The sequence below is a fragment of the Mandrillus leucophaeus genome, unplaced genomic scaffold, assembly GCF_000951045.1.
Source record: "Mandrillus leucophaeus isolate KB7577 unplaced genomic scaffold, Mleu.le_1.0 Scaffold108, whole genome shotgun sequence".
Classification (NCBI taxonomy): Eukaryota; Metazoa; Chordata; class Mammalia; order Primates; family Cercopithecidae; genus Mandrillus; species Mandrillus leucophaeus.
The window spans coordinates 4,155,145-4,176,088 of NW_012098987.1; the positions used below are offsets into that span (position 1 = coordinate 4,155,145).

A 20,944-nucleotide genomic window follows, 5' to 3' on the forward strand; every position below is an offset into this window, starting at 1 on the left:
GGTCAAGAGATCGAAACCATCCTGGCCAAAATGGCAAAACCCTGTCTCTACTAAAAATACAAAAATTAGCTGGGCGTGGTGGTGCACTCCCATAGTCTCAGCTACTCAGGAGGCTGAGGCAGTAGAATTGCTTGAACCTGGGAGGTGGAGGTTGCAATGAGCCAAGATCGCACCATTGCACTCCAGCCTGGGCAACAGAGTCAGACTCCATCTCCAAAAAAAAAAACAAAATGAGTTTATGTGTTTTGTAGGGACATGGATGAAGCTGAAAGCCATCATTCTCGTCAAACTAACACAGGAACAGAAAACCAAACATCACATGTTCTCACTCATAAGTAGAAGTTGAACAACAAGAACACATGGACACAGGGAGGGGAACATCACACACGGGGGCCTGTCTGGGGGTGGGGGACAAGAGGAGGGAGAGCATTAGAACAAATACCTAATGCATGTGGGGCTTAAAACCTAGATGACAGGTTGACAGGTGCAGCAAACCACCATGGCACATGTATATCTATGTAACAAACCTGTACGTTCAGCACATGTATCCCAGAACTTAAATTAAAAAAAAAAAAAAAGAAAATACAAACTTAAGATTAGGGTAAAAAGTAATACCAATTCTTAGCAACTTCAAAAAACTTTTTAACTATATGAATAATAGCTTCATAACATTATTCCCTTAACACCATTATTAATGCAAATTTGCTTAGTGGATTAAACAAACATCTGTGTCACACCTGCCATCCTCTCAAACAGCATCTACCGTCTCTAAAACCCCAATTTGATCTGAGCCATCCCAATTCTCAACTACTCCTCCACACTGCCTGAGATGAAAAACAGCTGGGATTCAATGACTGCCAAAATATATCAAACCAATCTAATTGCAGGGTAACTGCAGGGCTTTCTGTCTGAGGTAGTTTAACTTGGTTCACATATCTACAAATACTATTGTAAACACCCTCCCCAATTATTTTATACACACTGAGGCTGGCACCCCATGATATTACATATGCTAAATTCCTAGAAAAACAAACCTCAAGTAGAAAATATTTCTAAAACATTCACTTTTGTTTAAAAGGAAATTACTTTTCTGTCCTGGTAAAAAGACATAAAATGACAAAAATACAGTAAACGTTAAGTGTTAGGTTAAAAAATCATTATCCATGATTTATTTTTAAATACAACTATGTTTTTGCTAGATTAAAGTTAAAATAATTACAATGGAACTTTAAGCAATTATTACGGTTCAACTTCATGAAGTATTTGTTTTCTTTTTGTTGAGACGGAGTCTCGCTCGGTCGCCCAGGCTGGAGTGCAGCAGCGTGATCTCAACTCAGTACCACCTCCGTCTCCCAGGTTCAAGTAATTCTCCTGCCTCAGCCGCCCGAGCAGCTGGGATTACATGTGCACACCACCAAGCCCGGCTGATTTTCATATTTTTAGTAGAGACAGGGTTTCACCATGTTGGTCAGGCAGGTCTCGAACTCCCGACCTCGTGATCCACCCGCCTCGGCCTCCCAAAGTGCTGGGATTACAGGAGTGAGCCACCGCGCCTGGCCTAACTCAATGTAGTATTAACTTTTCTTCTCTTCTGATTCTTGTACCAACTGCACCTTTAATTCCTTCTGATCTTTGGTATACTCTTCAAATACTGGTTGAAAAATATATACTCCTCCAGCAATTCCAAGGATAGTGGTAAAAAGCAGGTGTGAAAGTGTCAATCTCCTAAACATTGTTGCAACAAATACAGCACAAGGAAAAGGTGGTTTCGGAAGCCACACTCCACATCCAAGAAATCTCTTCAAATCTGTGTACAAAAATGGAAAGCAAAGCCATCACTTAGCACAATGTCCTTTTAAAAGATTTTACGTCACTACTTTGCACTGGAGTGAACAATATTTTTATGTTACTAATTGAAACAAGAATATAAATACATAAGGAGTACAGGAAATGAATTAGGGAAGGGTATAAGACAAAGCCAAAACCTCTTCTATTACATAATGTTCTCAATGGTTTTAAACGCATATATATACATATATACACACACATATATATATAGAGAGAGAGAGAGAGAGAGGGAGTCTTGCTCTGTCGCCCAGGCTGTAGTACAGTGGCGCGATCTCGGCTCACTGCAAGCTCCACCTCCCGGGTTCACGCCATTCTCCTGCCTCAGCCTCCCAAGTAGCTGGGACTACAGACGCCCGCCACCACGCCCGGCCAATTTTTTGTATTTTTAGTAGAGACAGGGTTTCACTGTGTTAGCCAGGATGGTCTCCATCTCCTGACCTCGTGATCCGCCCACCTTGGCCTCCCAAAGTGCTGGGAATACAGGCGAGAGCCACCGCACCCGGCCTGGTTTTACTTTTAACTAGAGGACAAAAAACAAAAAGAAAGTAACAACAACAACAAAAACAAAAACACAGGAACCACTGAGCATGTTTCCACATTTATACAAGAAGCTAAATCATCCCTACCCTGTCCACCTCGTTCAACGGGCATTTTTTCTGAGAGCAACGAACTTAAAATGTTACACCAACACTGACGTTTACGATTATCATTACTTTTTTTTTTTTTTTTTCCAGCCAGGATGGTCTCGATCTCCTGACCCCGTGATCCGCCCGCCTCGGCCTCCCAAAGTGCTGGGATTACAGGCGTGAGCCACCATGCCCGGCCTATCATTATCATTTTTAATAACCACTCAGGCACCTCCGACTGTTCTGCGCCTGCTCCACGTCGCTAAACTCGCTACCGCCTGCTCCCCTCCAGAGATGAGACCGGGCTCCTTCTGGCAGTTTTCGGACCCCCGAGCACAGAGACCGCCAAGCCAAAGGCGAATAGTAATATACCTCGGTTCGGAAACAGCGAAAGAAAACCGCCCGCAAGCCACCTCTTGGGGTGGTAGAGACAAAGTTGCCAGTTCCCGGTTACTTCCGGGCTTGCGAGCGACGGCTGCTCGCAAAAGCCAAACTTAGTGGATGGACGAGCAGCACGCTCCTGCAGCTTTCTTCCGCCTCAGGAAGGTGGCGGCCGGGGATGAGGAGGCCTTCTAAGCAAGTGCGGAATGGAGCGGGGACGCGAAGATGCCAGCCTCACTTTGCGTGGTCTCCAGAACCGCTCCCACGAGAAGATAAAGCTGCGAAAGAGAAAGTCTACCTTGTACTTCAGCACCCAGGAAAAGAACGCCAGGCGCCGCGGCGGTGAGTGAGGGGGTGCTGTCTGGAGAGCTCCTGCCCCATCTGAAAGGAGCCCCCGTATATTTCACTACCAGCCAGTTGCCCGTTGAGCTCTGTGTTGCCAGATCTTAACGAGTTTTGAAATGCTGGAAACACAGATTTTAATATAAATTCTGATTTCCAAATGTTGGCAACTAAATTCAAATTTTAAAAGAAGACTCTGTATTTGGCCGACAGACTGTCCATTTGTGGTCAAGAGCAGGACTTTGGAGACAGCAGACAGATCCGGGTTTGAATCCTGATAAGTCATTTACAGCTTTATTTGGACAAGGCAGTTTAATTTCTGGGCCTCAATTTGCTCGTCTGTAAAATGGGGCTAATAATACCTATCCCATAGCACTGTGTGGAGGATTAAGTGAGATGCATGTAAAGAAATTAACACAGTGCCCGGCATATATAATAATAAGCATCAATGTATTTTAAAATGTACAGAGGACCATTTTATATTGCACATATACAAAGGGTTGCTTCCCAAATTAGTAATTTATTAGCTGTTTTTTTCATTAGATACACACGTAGTATGGCCTAATTAGCCTAAGGCCTTAGTTAACCCACTCTTTAATATTTTAATTAATATTTTAATATTTAATATTATATTATTTAATTTTTAATATTTTAATATTTTAAATATTTATATTATTTTAATATTTTAATATTATCTTTATACAGTAAGTTGCAAGAAAAGTTGGCTAAGCTAAAAGAGGGACAGTCACCCAGTGATGAGGCTGTGGTCCTTGTATAACCTTCCCTAGGTTGGCTTTGAGAATGGTGTGGAGGGGCCAGAGGTCGCTACTGTGCCTTACAAGGGGCCAACCAGAGCAGCAGATTTTACGTTCTGCAAGTGTAACTGCCTAACTTTTGTGCCACTATTACCTGTTTTGTTCTGTTTTTCAGATCTTCTTGGAGAGAATATTCATCTGGTCTTGTTCACCATAGCTTTACGAATATTAAACTGCTTTTTGGTACAAACAAGCTTTGTTCCAGATGAATACTGGCAGTCTCTTGAAGTTGCACATCACATGGTTTTCAAATATCCTTTGTGGTTTCTTGTGTATTCATCTTGGAAATTGTGTTCAGTTTCTTTTAGAGTAGTCCCCCCTGCTCTCTTGTCTTCAGGAGATAGTTTCCAAGATCCCTAGTGGATGCCTGAAACTATAGACAGTACCAAACTCTGTATATATTGTTTTTATGTATGTAAAAAAAAATACACACACTTATAAAGTTTATATAAATTAGGTACAGTAAGAGATTAACAGTATTAAAATATAATAAGTTTAACACAATACTATAATAAAAGTTATGTGAACATGGTCTCTCTCTCAAAATATCTTCATATTTTCTGACAGGGGTTGACTATGGGCAACTGAAACCATGGAAAGTGAAACCACAGATAAGGGGGGACTACTATACATATTTTCAGTTTTCTGTATTTTCCCCAAGTAATTTTAACTCATCAAAGTACGCCATTATTTTATACTAATATTTCTCCTGTATCTTTCCTTTATGTTAATATACTTGACACAGCCGTTAGCATACATTCCCACAGTGCTTAGCACTTGGAGGATACAGAGAAAGTAAAAAACACATTACTGCCTTGAAGAAGTTAAGAGTTTAGTTGGCCAATTGAATTTTTAATGCAAATATCCGGTATAAAATGCTGTTTTAAGACTGCCACAAAATAAAATACTGGTTTACAAATGGAAATGAAAATAGATTTGCCAAGTGAAGTGGGGTGCACGTAGAGGCAGGAGGACCACTTGAGCCCAAGTTTGAGATCAGCCTGGGCAAGACAGTGAGACCCCATCTTAAAAAAAAAAAAAAAAAGGAAACAGGTTTCAATATTATTTGACATTTACTCCTTAATGTTACTAATTATGGTTATTTGACTTGGGAATGGACAGAGAGATTGAGGAGTTACACTTATCCCTTAATCTTTGCAAGCATTTACAAGATTCTTCATCTTTTAGGGAAAGATAGTGTTCAGTTACTGGTAAGTTCAAATAAAAGTAACCAAAATACTTATTAAAAGTAGATTTATTCTACCTTTTTCAAAGCTTAATATATATTAACTAAATGATATTGGGGCCATGGAATTTGTTTTTAAAAGGCTACTGTTGCTAAAGTCCAGCCATATCTGGGAAGCCCATGATACTACAGACATACTGTGATGTGTAACTCTTTAGTTTGTGCTGCAATACAAGACAGCATGAAAATGTCCTGATGCGAGGAATCCTGTTATGATGTGCAGATTTTCAAAATGACTATGTTATGTATTATTTGGACATTAGAAGTATACTACTTTCTTTTTTTGAGGGGGGATGGAATTTCGTTCTTGTTGCCCAGGCTGGAGTGCAATGGTGTGATCTGCCCGTGTGTTGGCTCACGCCTGTAATCCCAGCACTTTAGGAGGCCAACGTGGGCAGATCACCTGAGGTTGGGAGTTGGAGACCAGCCTGACCAACACACAGAAACCCCTTCTCTACTAAAAATACAAAATGAACTGGGCGTGGTGGCACACATGCCTGTAATCCCAGCTACTCCTGAGGCTGAGGCAGGAGAATCGCTTGAACCTGGGAGGCAGAGGTTGCGGTGAGCCGAGATTGCACCATTGCACTCCAGCCTGGGCAACAAGAGCGAAACTCCATCCCCACCCTACCCCCCCCCAAAAAAAGTATCACTGGAGGGCAGCGTTGTATTTTGTGTTTTTTACCTTGTAAGTAGAAGACCACGTTATATGATTTTATGAAGTCTGTATACATACAAACCCACTCAGGATTTAGTGTTGAAATTAAAACTTTAAAAAATTTAATTTGACAAAAATTTAGTGATATGCATAATCATTGTGCTATATAGTAACTAGGATCAACAGTAAGTAGGATTGTAATTCCTAGGTTATCAATTGCTGGGGTCAGTTGCCAGGAGATGGTACAAGGGCAGGACTAATGGTGTGAAAGTTTCTGTAGCCTCACTCCCATGATCTTTTAAGCTATCATCAGATGAGACTCCGAGTTTGGGGTCTCCCCGATTTCTGTCAGTGGGGGTTAATGGCTCAGCATTCCAAAGGCAGTCCAAATCCTGAGGTGTTTTGTGTAGCTTAGAAAGACACAGGTTCTGGGGTATTTGTTTTAAGGTAGGGTTGTACTCTCCCAGTTGCAATACTTGCTTCCCCATTATTGAGAAATTAGGGAAATTAAACCACTGAAACTGATACTTCAAATGGGAAGATGATAGGGAAGGAGAATTCAGAGTGGTAGCAGAGTTTCTTCCATTAACACAGGTAGAATTTAGGAGCTGTGGCCTGACTTTTCTCCTCTTACAGTTATCTGCTAGTTTATAGATTATGCAAGGTTTCCATAAAGTCTGGAATCACAAGAAAATATACATAATCTCATCAATGACATTTTATATCCCAGGAAGTAGGTCAGATTACGAATGAAGTCTTCAAGATAGAAAAATTCCCTGCTCCTCCAAGACCTATCCACTGCACTCCATCTGTAGCTGACCCACCAGGTCATTTTGTGGTGTAAAGGAAGCCTCCCCTGTCCCGCTCCAGCCCCTCTAAAAGGAACTCATTGTCATATCTAGAACTTGACCATGCAAAGAGATTCGTTAGGATAGGATCAGTCATTATTATTTTAAGCAAATTATATACATAATTTTGAAGCTGGAAGAGGTCAGAGAAGTAAAGTAAATAGACCAAGGTCACAGCGTGTTAAAAGCAGAACTAGAGCTAAATCCTAGGTCTATTACTCACAGCCCAGTGCTTTTCCCAGATAGCTCCTCTACAGACTGCATAAGGCTTATGCACAGCTGGGCATGGTGGCTCACACTTGTAATCTCAGCACTTTGGGAGGCTGAGGTGGGAGGATTGCTTGAGGCCAGGAGTTTGAGACCAGCCTGGGCAACATAGCAAAACTCTGTTTCTACAAAAAAAATTTTTTAAAGGAGACATGGCTTAGAGCTGCACTGTCCACCATGGTAGCCAGTAGTTTTATGTGGCTGTTGAAGACTTCAAATGTGGCTAGTCCAATTTGAGAAGTGCTAGAAATGTAAAATATGTACTGAATGTCAAAGGCCTAGTACAAAAAATAATATTTTTATAATTTTTTAATTGATTAAATGTTCAAATGATAATGCCTTAGATACACTGGGTTAGACAAGATGAAATTAATTTTACCTGTTTTGGGTTTTGGGGTCATTTCTGTTTTTGCTTTTTAATTTGCCAGCTATAGAATTTAAAATTACACATGTGGCTCATGTTATATGTCTTTTGGCCTGTGATGGCTTAGAACATGTGAAAGGAAAGAGGAAGAGGAGGGGAAACCTGAATGGGGAACCACAGTAAGGTTCGTTGGTTTTTGGGTTTTTTGAGATGGAGTCTCATACTGTCGCCCAGGCTGGAGTGCAGTGGCACGATCTTGGCTCACTGTAACCGCCACCTCCTGGCTTCAAGTGATTCTCCTGCCTCAGCCTCCCGAGTAGCTGGGATTACAGGTGCCTGCCACCACACCTGGTTAATTTTTATATTTTTAGTAGAGGTGGGGTTTCACTGTGGCCAGGCTGGACTCAAATGATCCGCCTGCCTCTGCCTTCCAAAGTGTTGGAATTACAGGCATGAGCCATCAAGCTTGGCCAACAGTAAGGTCTTTGAATAGTCAGAAGACAACACAAGGGTATTTGGCTCCTGTAGCTTAGGGGAGGAGTCAGGAGCTTCAAGAACAGAAGTATGGAATGAGGAGCTGCCAACATAGGCCTAGTGTTCAAGTTACGCCTGGCATGTTTCTTCTCTTTACCTCACTCCACTGCTTTATTTTACTCTTTAGCAGGTCCTTACTGTAACATGGAAAATTATGGTATCAAAATCTGGAGAGACTGCTAATGACTGGGAGTTCAGAACTCTGCTTATTTTTATGCTAAAGTCTACTTTGTTTTAAATTCAAGATTTCTACTTCTACTTAACCACCCTAGAAAAACTTCTCTTTATTCAGGGTAAAAGTCTCTAGCTCTTAACCTCATAATCATAGATAGTATCCTGTAGATACTTTGTAATTTATTAATATTCATCTTAAAATGTGGATCTCCAAACTGACACAATACTGAAGGCAGAGTAACTAGTTCAGAATATGGTGGGTTCATTAACTTACATTTCTCAGAGCGCAGGAATTCTTTTAGCTGTTTAATAGCTACCTCACACTGTTGGCTCATATTAAGTTTGTAGCCAAATTGACTTTTCATATGAACTGCTTTCAGGGGGCATGGGAAGTAAGGATGAAGCTTATAGCTCCCTATGCAGAGTAAACAGAAGGTATGTACATGAGTGCCTTTTCCTGTATTTTACAGGGCACAGTTTATGTGGAACTAAGTACCGTGTACCTTTAACTTTCCAATTTTAGCATTTATTTACACACTGTGGACAAAAAGAACATAAAGCTAAAGTGCTAAAAGCCACTGACAACTCAAAGTAAAGCAGCTCCTATAATGTGGAGTTAATGAAGTTTGATTCAACAAAAATATGAATTAACAGCCGGCGCAGTGGATCACACCTGTAATTCCAGCACTTTGGGAGGGTGAGGTGGGTGGATCACCTGAGGTCAGGAGTTCGAGACTAGCTGGCCAACATGGTGAAACCCCATCTCTACTAAAAATACAAAAATTATCCAGGCATGGTGGCGGGCACGTGTAATCCCAGCTACTTGGGAGGCTGAGGCAAGAGAATCACTTGAACTCGGGAGGTAGAGGTTGCCATAAGCCAAGATTGCACCATTGCACTCCAGCCTGGGTGACAGAGTGAGACTCTGTCTCACACACACACACACACAAACACACACACACACACAAATACAAATTCACATACAAATTTTTAGAAACACATCTTTTGAACAAACCAAGATTAAATTGTGCTCTACCATCGTGTTATTTTGTTAGTGTTAACTATGACACCTTTTTTTTTTGGAACTCTGAGAGATGCTAGTGCATAGCATTAGCATTTCTAACTTTAGTTGTAATACATTTATTCTTTATTTCAATTTTACACTTAAATTTACTCTTTAATGTCATCTGAATACCATGTTCATATAATTGCAGAATATTTGTGCTTTTTTAAAAGGTAATTTGTTGGTTGGGTGCAATGGCTCATGCCTGTAATCCTAGCACTTTGGGAGGCTGAGGCAGGCAGATCACGAGGTCAGGAGACCAGCCTGTACAACGTGGTGAAACCTTGTCTCTATTAAAATACAAAAAATTAGCTGGGCATGTGCCTATAGTCCCAGCTACTCTGGAGGCAGAGGCAAGAGGAGGTGGGAGGTGGAGCTTGCAGTGAATGGAGATCACACCACTGCATTCCACCCTGGGCCACAGAAAAAAATGTAATTTGTTATTATCTATATTGCAGGACAGAGAAGCCCTGTAACTTAGTAATTAAAGTCAGGCCAACCTGGGTTTATAATGCTGGATTTCATACTAACTAGCTGTGCAGCCTTGTGAAAATTACTTAACCTCTCTGTGCCTCAGTTTCCCCATCTATAAAACAGTCCTTTACTTAGAAGATTGTTAGGACTAAATGAGTTGGTACATATAAAGTACTTAGCATGATACATAGTACACAGTGCTGCAAATACTTGAATTTTTAAAAACCTGTTGTTGCTAATGAATATAAATATATTTTTAAAATAGAAACTTAACACAGTGAAATGATTGGCTAACTATTAATATTTACATTAAAATTAGGGCCAGGCACAGTGGCTCACGCTTGTAATCCCAACACTTTGGGAGGCCAAGGTGGGAGTATCACTTGAGGCAAGATTAGCTGAGTGTGGCAGTGCATGTCTGAAGTCCTAGCTGCTCAGTAGACTGAGGCAGGAAAATTGCTTCACCCCAGGATTCAAGGCTGCAGCCTGGGTGACAGAGTGAGACCCTGTCAATCAATCAATCAATGTAATAAAAAATAATTTTAAAATATATGTATAATATATGTGTGTCTATATATGTGTATCTATGTCATATATACACACACAGAGAATGAGACTGGTAAAACTTAAAACTACATTGATTATTTTAATGAGAATATAATTTTTATAGAAAAAGGGATGTAGTTTTGCAAAAGAATAGAAAAATATATTGTCTATTTTGTACTAATAATGGCTTCCCATAGATAGTTGGATCAGCTTGTTGACTTTTATCATAATTCAGTGTGAACCAACAGATGTTTTTAACATCCTGTTCTTCTTTTTAACTGATGAAGATTTGGATTCCTAGACTTGCCCAAGCACTTCTGTCTGCTGTAGCAGACGTGAGACTTTACTCATTAATGAAGCAACTAGAAAATCAGGAAGTGGCAAGATGGGTGGTAAGTCCTAAATACTTTAGAAGCTGTATGCCAGTTATTTCATTCCTATAGGTATAAAGCACATGGAAACACTGATTCCCAGAACAATTTTAGAAGGTAATTCATACAACTTTATAGAGGTACGTCCATAATTAAGAACAGTAACATGCAAGTGGGGCACCTGCCATAGCTTTCCTTCTGATTAAGCCCTGGACAGGGATGCCCTCAAACCCTTTTAGAGTCTAAACCCTGGGAGACAGCCTTTGGAAGCCCTATATATGTGTATATATATGTCATATATACACATACAGAGAATGAGACTGGTAAATATTTTATATTTTATATTTATATATAATATAGTTATATTTATAATATATTTTATATTTATATATAATATATGTGTGTCTATATATGTGTATCTATGTCATATATACACACACAGAGAATGAGACTGGTAAAACTTAAAACTACATTGATTATTTTAATGAGAATATAATTTTTATAGAAAAAGGGATGTAGTTTTGCAAAAGAATAGAAAAATATATTGTCTATTTTTGTACTAATAATGGCTTCCCATAGATAGTTGGATCAGCTTGTTGACTTTTATCATAATTCAGTGTGAACCAACAGATGTTTTTAACATCCTGTTCTTCTTTTTAACTGATGAAGATTTGGATTCCTAGACTTGCCCAAGCACTTCTGTCTGCTGTAGCAGACGTGAGACTTTACTCATTAATGAAGCAACTAGAAAATCAGGAAGTGGCAAGATGGGTGGTAAGTCCTAAATACTTTAGAAGCTGTATGCCAGTTATTTCATTCCTATAGGTATAAAGCACATGGAAACACTGATTCCCAGAACAATTTTAGAAGGTAATTCATACAACTTTATAGAGGTACGTCCATAATTAAGAACAGTAACATGCAAGTGGGGCACCTGCCATAGCTTTCCTTCTGATTAAGCCCTGGACAGGGATGCCCTCAAACCCTTTTAGAGTCTAAACCCTGGGAGACAGCCTTTGGAAGCCCCTTCACTCCTCAAAACTATCCTTGAGTCTCTTTCCATAGAATTGAGTAAGGATAGTTCTAAATTACCAACTACTTCACAAAGCATCTTAACTATTTACAACCCTTGTTCTGTTCCTCTAGCCAGCCTCTGTCTGAGGTGCAGCCCAAGAAATCTTTTTGCACTGAAACTCTTTCACTTCCGAATGAGATGTTGGAAGTATTAGGTTGGTGCAAAAGTAACTGTGGTTTGTGCCACAACAATATTAGGTTGGTGCAATTACTGGACTCATGTAAGGAAGACAGTATGGTATAGAAGACTATCTTTTGTCATTTAACTTATTTCAAGGTGGAGAGAGAGATTCCTGAAATCTCCCACTCAGATCTTGAATGGATTTTTCCCATTTAAACAATATCCTGATGAGGGATTGGATTCTGTAGTACTGTTGTTAATTCACTTGGCTCTTTGTAAAGTTAATAAGCTTATATGAACCTGTTTGAAAGTCTTACTACCTTTTTTATATTGTTTCTATTGGAAAATACATTCTAAATTCCAAGTAACCAATTTAGCAACATATCTCTGAAATATAATTTACTAATAAATTAGAAAGGGAACATTTCTGCAGGTATTCTATTCTTTTGCATTAAAAAGAAAGATTGGTTTAGCAACTAAGTCCTTGCTAATTGATTCAGCGATATGGTTAGCCTCATTATTTTGTGCTTATATTTTATGTGCATTGCTGAAGACTCAACATAAAATGGTAGGCAAAAGTCATGATGGCTTTGAAGTCCTTCCCCCAAAGATATAGCACTAGGGCCGGGCGTGGTGGCTGACGCCTATAATCCCAGCACTTTGGGAGGCCGAGGTGGGCAGATCACAAGGTCAGGAGTTCGAGACCAGCCTGGCCAACATAGTGAAACCCCGTCTCTACTAAAAATACAAAAATTACCCAGGGGTGGTGGTGGACACCTGTAATCCCAGCTGCTTGGGAGGCTGAGGCAGAATTGCTTGAACCCGGGAGGCAGAGGTTGCAGTGAGCTGATATCATGCCACTGCACTCTAGCCTGGGTGACAGAGCAAGATTCCGTCGTGGGAAAAAAAAAAAGAAAGAAAAAGATAAAGCACTAGGTTCTTCTAGTTTAGGAAAAACTTTTACTTTCATGAAAATTAGGAACATTTTTTAAAGGCTATGTTTGGCCAGATGGGAAGCTAGTGCCACATGCTTAACAATTGCCTCAATAAGTTTCTTTTAACACATTTGTTTTGTAGACTTAATGGTGCTCTGTGTGCATGTTCTTCCAAAAACTGATTCATTAATTTAGTCAATTTCCAAATTAAAATTTAATAATGTCTCCTGATTTTTTTTCCCTGTTTCCTGTTTTGTCTTAATTTTTCATCAGCATTCCAAAACAGGGAAACATTCCAAACAAGTGCAACATTCCAAACAAGGTCAATTTAAAAAGTCACAATACTTGTGTCAGTACTATAAGACAGTTTGAGAAATATTGATTGGAAGAATCTAGTTATGAATTTCAATCTTCTTAAACTCTACCAGAAAAGAATCTGTTTTTTATGTGTTTCATTAATGGAAAGTGGGATTGATTTTAAATCAAATGTAGTGCCATAAAAATGCACCTGAAAGTATAAACTTCTTAACATGAACAAATACAGATCTGCTATTATTTTAAACCTGTGTTTGATACAAGTTTCTAAAAACAATGTTTGGGCATGCCTACTTACTTTTAATATCATCTACCTTTTGATGTCCTTTTCACAATATTTAGACTTGCTTGCTATTTAGAAGATAATATGTACTAAGGTTTTCCATTTCCAACTTCATACATGTTTGCTCTATACTTTTTCTTAGTTTTTTTGCCAGTTGTGCTCCTGGTTCACATGGTATTGCTGTACCAGAACCCTTACAAACACCATGGAAACTGTTCTCACTATAATTGCTCTTTTCTACTATCCTTTGGAAGGTTCAAAGTCTATGAACAGGTAAGAAAAATTATTGTTAATAATTATGTACAAAACTCTACTTTTGAAAAATCTTAAATATCAACATATTGTAATGTCTAGTAGACCCCCTAATTTTCATGAGTCATGAGAACCACAATAATATATTCAGTTGATACATTATAGCAGAGAACAGATAATACTCAAACGGAATAATTAAGGAGAGTTTAACAATAGGAATATTTGCGAAGGTGTAGACAATATTTAGGAAAAGCCAATAAGGAAACACCATCGTACCGCCAGCCTAGTTATAGCAGGAAGTCTGTAGTATCTCTAGGCCCCAAAGAGCAAGGAGAAGAAATGCTTACTGGAATTTGTAAAGAGCTATAATTATAAGAGAGGGCCCCAGCAGGGGACAAGCACAACCAGTCTTTAGCAATAATGAGGAGACAGCCAGGGGAATAAATAATCCTGACCCAACTCTTCTGCCTCTCAGCCAAAAACAGTCAGAAACCAGAAAGCAAGGTAGCCACTGATGCTGTCCATTCAGGTCAGCTTTCCTGCATGCAGACTAGATAAAGGCTGGAGGAGAAGAGATTTGGAAGGGCAAATAGGAAATACTTGGACTTTATTTGGCTTCCTTTAAACTGGGGAAACAAATACCAAGCAATGGGAACGTGAGTGAAGGCACATAACTGTCAGTGGGCTTCATTTACAGTTACAGTTACAGTATATTCAGGGCAGATTATCCAGAGTAGTTGTAGAGTGCGGTAGGATGCATGTAAGAGGAGAAGAATAAGAGATGAGGCTGGAATGGGACTTTGAATTTGGATTTTATTCTGTAGGTAATAGAGAGCCATTTGAGGCGTTTGAGCAGCATGACATAATCAAATCTGATTTTGAAAAACTTTTGTAGTAACAGTATTTAGGATATACTGAAAGGAAAAAAGACAGAATTTGAGATCTAGTTAAAATTCTAGTATCCATTCTTCCTACACAAAAGGAATAGGAAGTTAAAGGTTAGGAGGATCAGATCAAATAAGATCATTTCTGTCTTAGACTCTCTTAACTACAAGAAAAAGCATTCACTCAAGTTATGTATATGATGAGGACTTTATTATAAGACTAAAAGGGAAAATGGGCATCTCAAGCCTTGTGGCCAGGACTGGAAGAAAACTGTAGAATATCTCAGCCACACAAATGAATTGAAATGTTATGCAGAATCCAAGGCAGTTTTGGGGAATGGGCTGTTTTGTTGTGCCTTTATATACCAAATAGCCTATGAATCCTGCCTTAGTCTTCCATCATTTAGGGACTTAGCTAGTCTCTGTCCACTTCTATTCTTGCTAGCAATTACCCAAATTTCTCTGTATCTCATATTCAATTTGAGAGAATCTAATTAGGTCCATTAAATGTCATTGTCTGTATCTGGAGATAACTTTATTTCACACTGGCCAGCCTTAGATTGGCTACTTGGGCCCAGGTGCCGTTCCCTAATTCAGTCAGGAAGTGCAAGGGTCATGTGATACAAAAGGACTGCTATATAAGCATTTTTCCTTGTATAAGCACAACAGATACTATTCCAGACCTGACAATAAAATGACATTTTGCACACTCCTTTAAGAAATGCAAGTATTGGCTGGGCACGGTGGCTCACGCCTGTAATCTCCACACTTTGGGAGGCCAAGACAGGTGGATCACTTGAGGTCAGGAGTTTGAGACCAGCCTGGCCAACATGGTAAAACCCCATCTCTACTAAAAATACAAAAAATTAGCTGGGCATGGGGATTAGCCTGTAATCCCAGCACTTTAGGAGACTGAGGCGGGTGGATCACCTGAGGTCAGGAGTTGGAGGCCAGCCTGGCCAACATGGTGAAACCCCGTCTCTACTAAAAATACAAAAAATTAGCCAGGCATGGTGGCGCACACCTGTAATCCCAGCTACTTGGGGTGCTGAGGCAGGAGAATCGCTTGCACCCAGGAGGCAGAAGTTGCAGTGAGCCACTGCACTCCAGCCTGGGTGACAGAGTAAGACTCTGTCTCAAAAAAAGAAAAAAAAAGTTCATATAGCTATTCATACCAAAAGGAAAATGTCAAATCACAGTGTAAATAATAGATAACTTCAAGTTAATTTCCCACTTGTCTTATCACACATTTTCCTCTTACAGTGTCAAGTACTTATCCTTGGTGGCACTTGCCTTCATAATTCGTCCCACAGCTGTCATTCCCTGGACACCTTTGCTCTTCAGACATTTCTGTCAAGAACCAAGAAAGCTTGATCTTATTCTACATCATTTTTTACCTGTAGGGTAAGTGTGGCAATAATCCATCCATTAATTTTAGTAGCCTATAAATCACAGATTATGAACAAGATTTTATATCTTTCAGTTAATTATTTTATCTTCTAATGTCAATGAGCACTCTTAGTCCAAGGAAATAGAATATTGCAAAACTTATATATTATATTCTTATATTTATGATCCTGATTATAACTATTTTAATTTGCTTAACTGAGTGCTTTTGTAATTACTTCTAACTTAGCGCTTTCTGATGCTTTATTTACTAAATATTTCTCAAATATATTTTAGAGATACTTGATTCTTTTACATTTGTATAAGGCTTTATAATTCATAATGTGTTTTCACGTATTAACTCATAATTTTCATAATACTTCTATCTAGGCAATATATGTTTTTATTTGGTAGTAGAGAAAACAGGAGGCTGGGAGAAATTAAAAATGTGTTAGTCAAAGTCATTGGCCTGGTTGCTATACTGATATTGAAACCCAGGTCTTCTAACTATACTATGAGCTCCTAGGATCAGACATATCCCAAGTATCTAGTAGACTACCCCAAATAATTATTTATTGAAGGGATGACTGCATTCTGACTCTTACAACAGTGATCTTTTTAATATACAATCATGCACTGCATAACGACATTTTGGTTAGCACTGGACTGCATTTATGACAGTGGTCCCATAAGATTAAATTACCGTATTTTACTGTACTTTAGTTTCTCTGTTTGGCTATATATATTTTATATTTATTTATTTATTTGAGACCGAGTCTCGCTCTGTCACCCAGGCTGGAGTGCAATGGCGCAATCTCACTTCAACCGCCTCCCAGGTTCAAGTGATGCTCCTGCCTCAGCCTCCCAAACAGCTGGGATTACAGGCGCCTGCCACCACGCCCAGCTAATTTTTTTATTTTTAGTAGAGTTGGGGTTTCACCATGTTGGCCAGCTACTCTCAAACTCCTGACCTCAGGTGATCCTCCCACCTTGGCCTCCCAAAGTGCTGGAAATACAGGCATGGGCCACCATGCCCAACCTGTTTAGCTATAGTTAGATACATAGATACATAGCATTATGTTACGATTGCTTACAATATTCAGTATATATTCAGTATAGTACCATGCTGTGTAGGTTTGAAGCCTAGGAGCCATAGGCTATACCATATAGCCTAGATGTCTGTAAGCTGTACCATCTAGGCTTGTGTAAGTGCACTCTATGATGTTTGCACAATGATGAAATTGCCTAATGATGCAGTTCTCACAATATATCCCCATTGTTAAGTAATGCATGACTGTACTAGTGTTCACTAGTCACAAGTATTTTTCGGGTAGCAATCTGAAAGGACTAAATTATCTTGCGTCTCAGTTGCCACTGTTGTCGTTTCTCAGGTGTATTAATAATATTGCATTAAATGTATTCATTCATTCAGGAAGTATTTAATCCTACTATGTGCCAGGCAGTGTTCCAGATGTAGGAGATGCATCAGTTTAACCAAAAAAAGTACCTGCCTTCATGAAGTTTACATTCTAGTAGGGAGAGACAGACAGCTAAAAAGATAAGAATAAATATATATTTGTCAAGTGATGGCAATACAGGGAAAAATAATTGTGGTATAAGGAGGATGGAATGCCAGTGCTTGGGGTGACAGGGGAGCTGTTATTTTTAAACAGGGTGGTTGGGAAAGACCACCATGTAAGGTGACACTGGAGCCAAAACTTAAAGGAGTTGAGAGAGTGAACCATGTAGTTACTTGATGAGAGAATATTCCAGGCAAAGGGACCAGCCAAGTACTAAGTATGTTGGGCATGTTCAGGGAACAGCAAGGAGACGGATGTGGCTAAAAGAGAGTGAGCTTGGGAGAATGGAATAATGAGGTCAGAGAGATAGCAGGGGCTCAGTTCATTCTGGATTTGACACTGAGGGAGATAGAAAGCCTTTTTAATCTCATCAGCAGCATGATAATAACTTACTCATTTAATAAGCATTTAACCTACTTTGTATGCAGCGTTTGATAATTCAGAGGTGAGTAAGATACAGTGTCTGCTCTCAAAGTCAAAGTCTGTGGGGGAAAAAGATAAAACAATACAGATGCTCCTTGACTCGGGATTACATCCTGATAAACTCATTGCAGGTTGAAAATATAAGTCGGGCAAGGCACAGTGGCTCCCACCTGTAATCCCAGTGCCTTGGGAGGCCAGGAGTTCAAGAACAGCCTGAGCAACATAATGAGACCCCGTCTTAACAAAAAAAAATTTAAAAATTGGCCAAGTATAGGTGGCAGTAGGCACGCCTGTGGTCCTAGCTACTTGGGAGGCTGAGGCAGGAGGATCCCTTCAACCCAGGAGTTCAAGGTTGCAGTGAGCTATGATCATTCCACTGCACTCCAGCCTGGGAAAAACAGTGATAACCTGTCTCTAAACAAGATAAATAAAAAAGAAAATATTCTATATTAAAAATGCACTTAACACATCTAACGTACTGAATATCACAGCTTAGCCTATCATAAACATGCTCAGAACATTTACCTTAGCCTACAGTTGGGCAAAATCATCTAACACAAACCCTATTTCATAATAAAATATTTGAATATCTCATGTAATTCATTGAATACTATACTGAAAGTGAAAAACAGAATGGCTGTGTGGGTACCATTTTAAAGTTGAAAAATCGTAGGTTGAATCATCATCAGTTAGGGATTATAATTCTTACCCAGTGATTTAAAGGGGTCTAGTGGTCGGATATGGTGGCTCACGCCTGTAATCCCAGCACTTTGGGAGACTGAAGCAGGCACATCACCTGAGGTCAGGAGTTCAAGACCAGCATGGCCAATATGACGAAACCCCGTCTCTACTAAAAATGCAAAAAAATTAGCTGGGCATTGTGGGGCGTGCCTGTAATCCCAGCTACTTGGGAGGCTGAGGCAGGAGAATGCTTGAACCCCAGAGGTAGAGGTTGCAATGAGCCGAGAACGCACCACTGCACTCCAGCCTGTGCAACAGAGCGAGGCTCCATCTCAAAATAGAAATAAAAATAAAAAATGAAGTATTCTAAGTTAGACATAACAAAATTCTGCAGAAGAACAGAAAGTAATCTAATTCTGCTTGCAGAGGGAATATTAGTAGAAGCCTTATAAAGTGGGTGGTGTTTCAAGTAACATCAGGGTGAATATGAATTTGGCATGCATGGAGAATGAGCTCGGTTAAAGCTGAAAAAGCCTAAAGGAACCTTTTCACATAGATCAGATGCTTCCTTTGTTTATTTTGAAGCGAAATATAGAAGAGAACAAATGAGATAATGCACGTGAAAATATTCTGAAGTTGTGCAGTATAGAACAAATGTCAATCACAGTCCTAATTAGTCTTATATTCAAGTCCTTTGATGCATAGAGTTGGCTTCAGACTTGAATGATATAACAACCTTTTACATATTTAGCACTCTTTAAAAATAGTCAGTTGCATCTCCGAACAGTAATAGTGTCTCTAAATATAGAGAAAAATATTGAATTCGTCTTAGGAAAAATTATAATATATGTGGACCAATTTTTGTTTACTTTTTACATGGCCTTGAGAATTTGGGATATCATTTTGTCATTTTGTAAAATCCAAAATACTTCAATTGCCTTCCAGCTGCCACACTATCTCACCAATAATTGACAAGACAGGAATGACTATCGGTCTTACAGCCATTCCCAAAATGAAGAAGACAATATTATAAACAACTTTTTGCTAATAAACTTGACAAATGAACACATTTCTAGAAAAATGCAGCTTACCAAAACTGACAGGAGAAGTAGAAAATCTGAACAGTACTATATGAATTAAAGAAATTTAATTTGTAATTAAGATCTTCAAAGAAAGATGCATCAGGTTCAAATGGCTTCACTGGCAAATTATTCCATACATTTAAGAAAGAAGAAACATCAGTTCACATGAACTATTCCACAGAACGGAAAAAGAAAAACATTTCCCAGTTCTTTTCATGACAATAGCATATTCTCGATACCAAAATCTAACGAGGACATTACAAGAAAGGTCAATTATAAACCAGTATTTCTCATGACTGTGAATGCAAAAATCCTGGAGAAATATTAGTAAACTGAATCCATACAATATTTAAAAGAATACATGACATCCAAGATTGGGTTTGTTCCAAGAATATAATATTTGATATTTGAAAATCAGTCAGTATGATTCATGACATCAAGAGAATAAAGGAGAAAAATAATACGGCTTTCTTAATAGACACACAGAAAGCATATGATGAAACTAAAGGCCTAGTCATGATTGTCAGGGAGGGGGAAGACAACCCTTAGAAAACAAACTGTGGAAAGGGACTGATTCATACGACAGTTTGTATAAAAACTTTACAGAAAAATCGTGCTTAGTGTGAACATATTGAAAGCCTTTCCCTTGAGATTGGGAAAGATACAACGATGGTTATTATCTCCACTCCTGTTCAACAGAATCCATCCTACCTAGTGCAACAGAACAAGAAAAGCGAGTTAATGGTAGAAGGGAGGAAATAAAACTCTGTGACTTTGTATCATGATTGTGTATGTAGAAAATTCAAAAGACTCTAAAGATAAACTATTAGATAAGTAAACAAATGAAGCATGCTCACTAGATACAGGGTCCATATACAAATATTAATTGCACTTGAATATTAAACCAGTGGGTAAAAGTTTGAAGAATAGTTACACAGTTCCAAAGTATCTTCCACAAGAGACCTATTAATTACAAATGATAATTTTATAGCAGAGAAACTTGGGAGACATACCTTAACTAGGTGACTGAAGTTAACATTGCTAGTAATAGGACAAATCAGTATTGTGAGATGCTTGATCTGAGGCACTGAGAAAAACATCCCTTCACTTTGGTGGTGTTAACCGCCGAAATGCATAACCTGAATCTAATCGTGAGAAAACATCAGATAAACCCAAATTGAGGTACATTACGACCATGCCCGCCCTGTAATAAGTCTTAACATCTAGTAGTGTAGGCCAGGCGCAGTGGCTCACGCCTGTAATCCCAGCACTTTGAGAGGCCAAGGTGGGCGGATCACCTGAGGTCAGGAGTTCGAGACCAGCCTGGCCAACATGGCGAAACCCCATCTCTACTAAAAATACAAAAACTAG

General features: G+C 39.2%; 1 protein-coding gene across 2 annotated transcripts in view; it reads left to right on the forward strand.

Moving 5' to 3' along the window:
- The first annotated feature begins 2,710 nt into the window (after nt 1–2,710).
- The window catches only part of PIGB (phosphatidylinositol glycan anchor biosynthesis, class B), a 38,115-nt gene continuing 19,881 nt past the window's right edge, over nt 2,711–20,944 (forward strand). The window contains exons 1-6 of one of the 2 annotated variants that reach the window (XM_011986538.1): nt 2,711–3,197; nt 4,128–4,263; nt 5,133–5,223; nt 10,474–10,578; nt 13,428–13,558; nt 15,685–15,825. In XM_011986538.1, the coding sequence (XP_011841928.1) occupies nt 3,062–3,197; nt 4,128–4,263; nt 5,133–5,223; nt 10,474–10,578; nt 13,428–13,558; nt 15,685–15,825 (740 nt within the window). In that variant the 5' untranslated portion in view covers nt 2,711–3,061. Of the gene's footprint in view, nt 3,198–4,127; nt 4,264–5,102; nt 5,224–10,473; nt 10,579–13,427; nt 13,559–15,684; nt 15,826–20,944 lie in introns of both variants that reach the window. The other variant, XM_011986530.1, reaches the window with a different exon arrangement.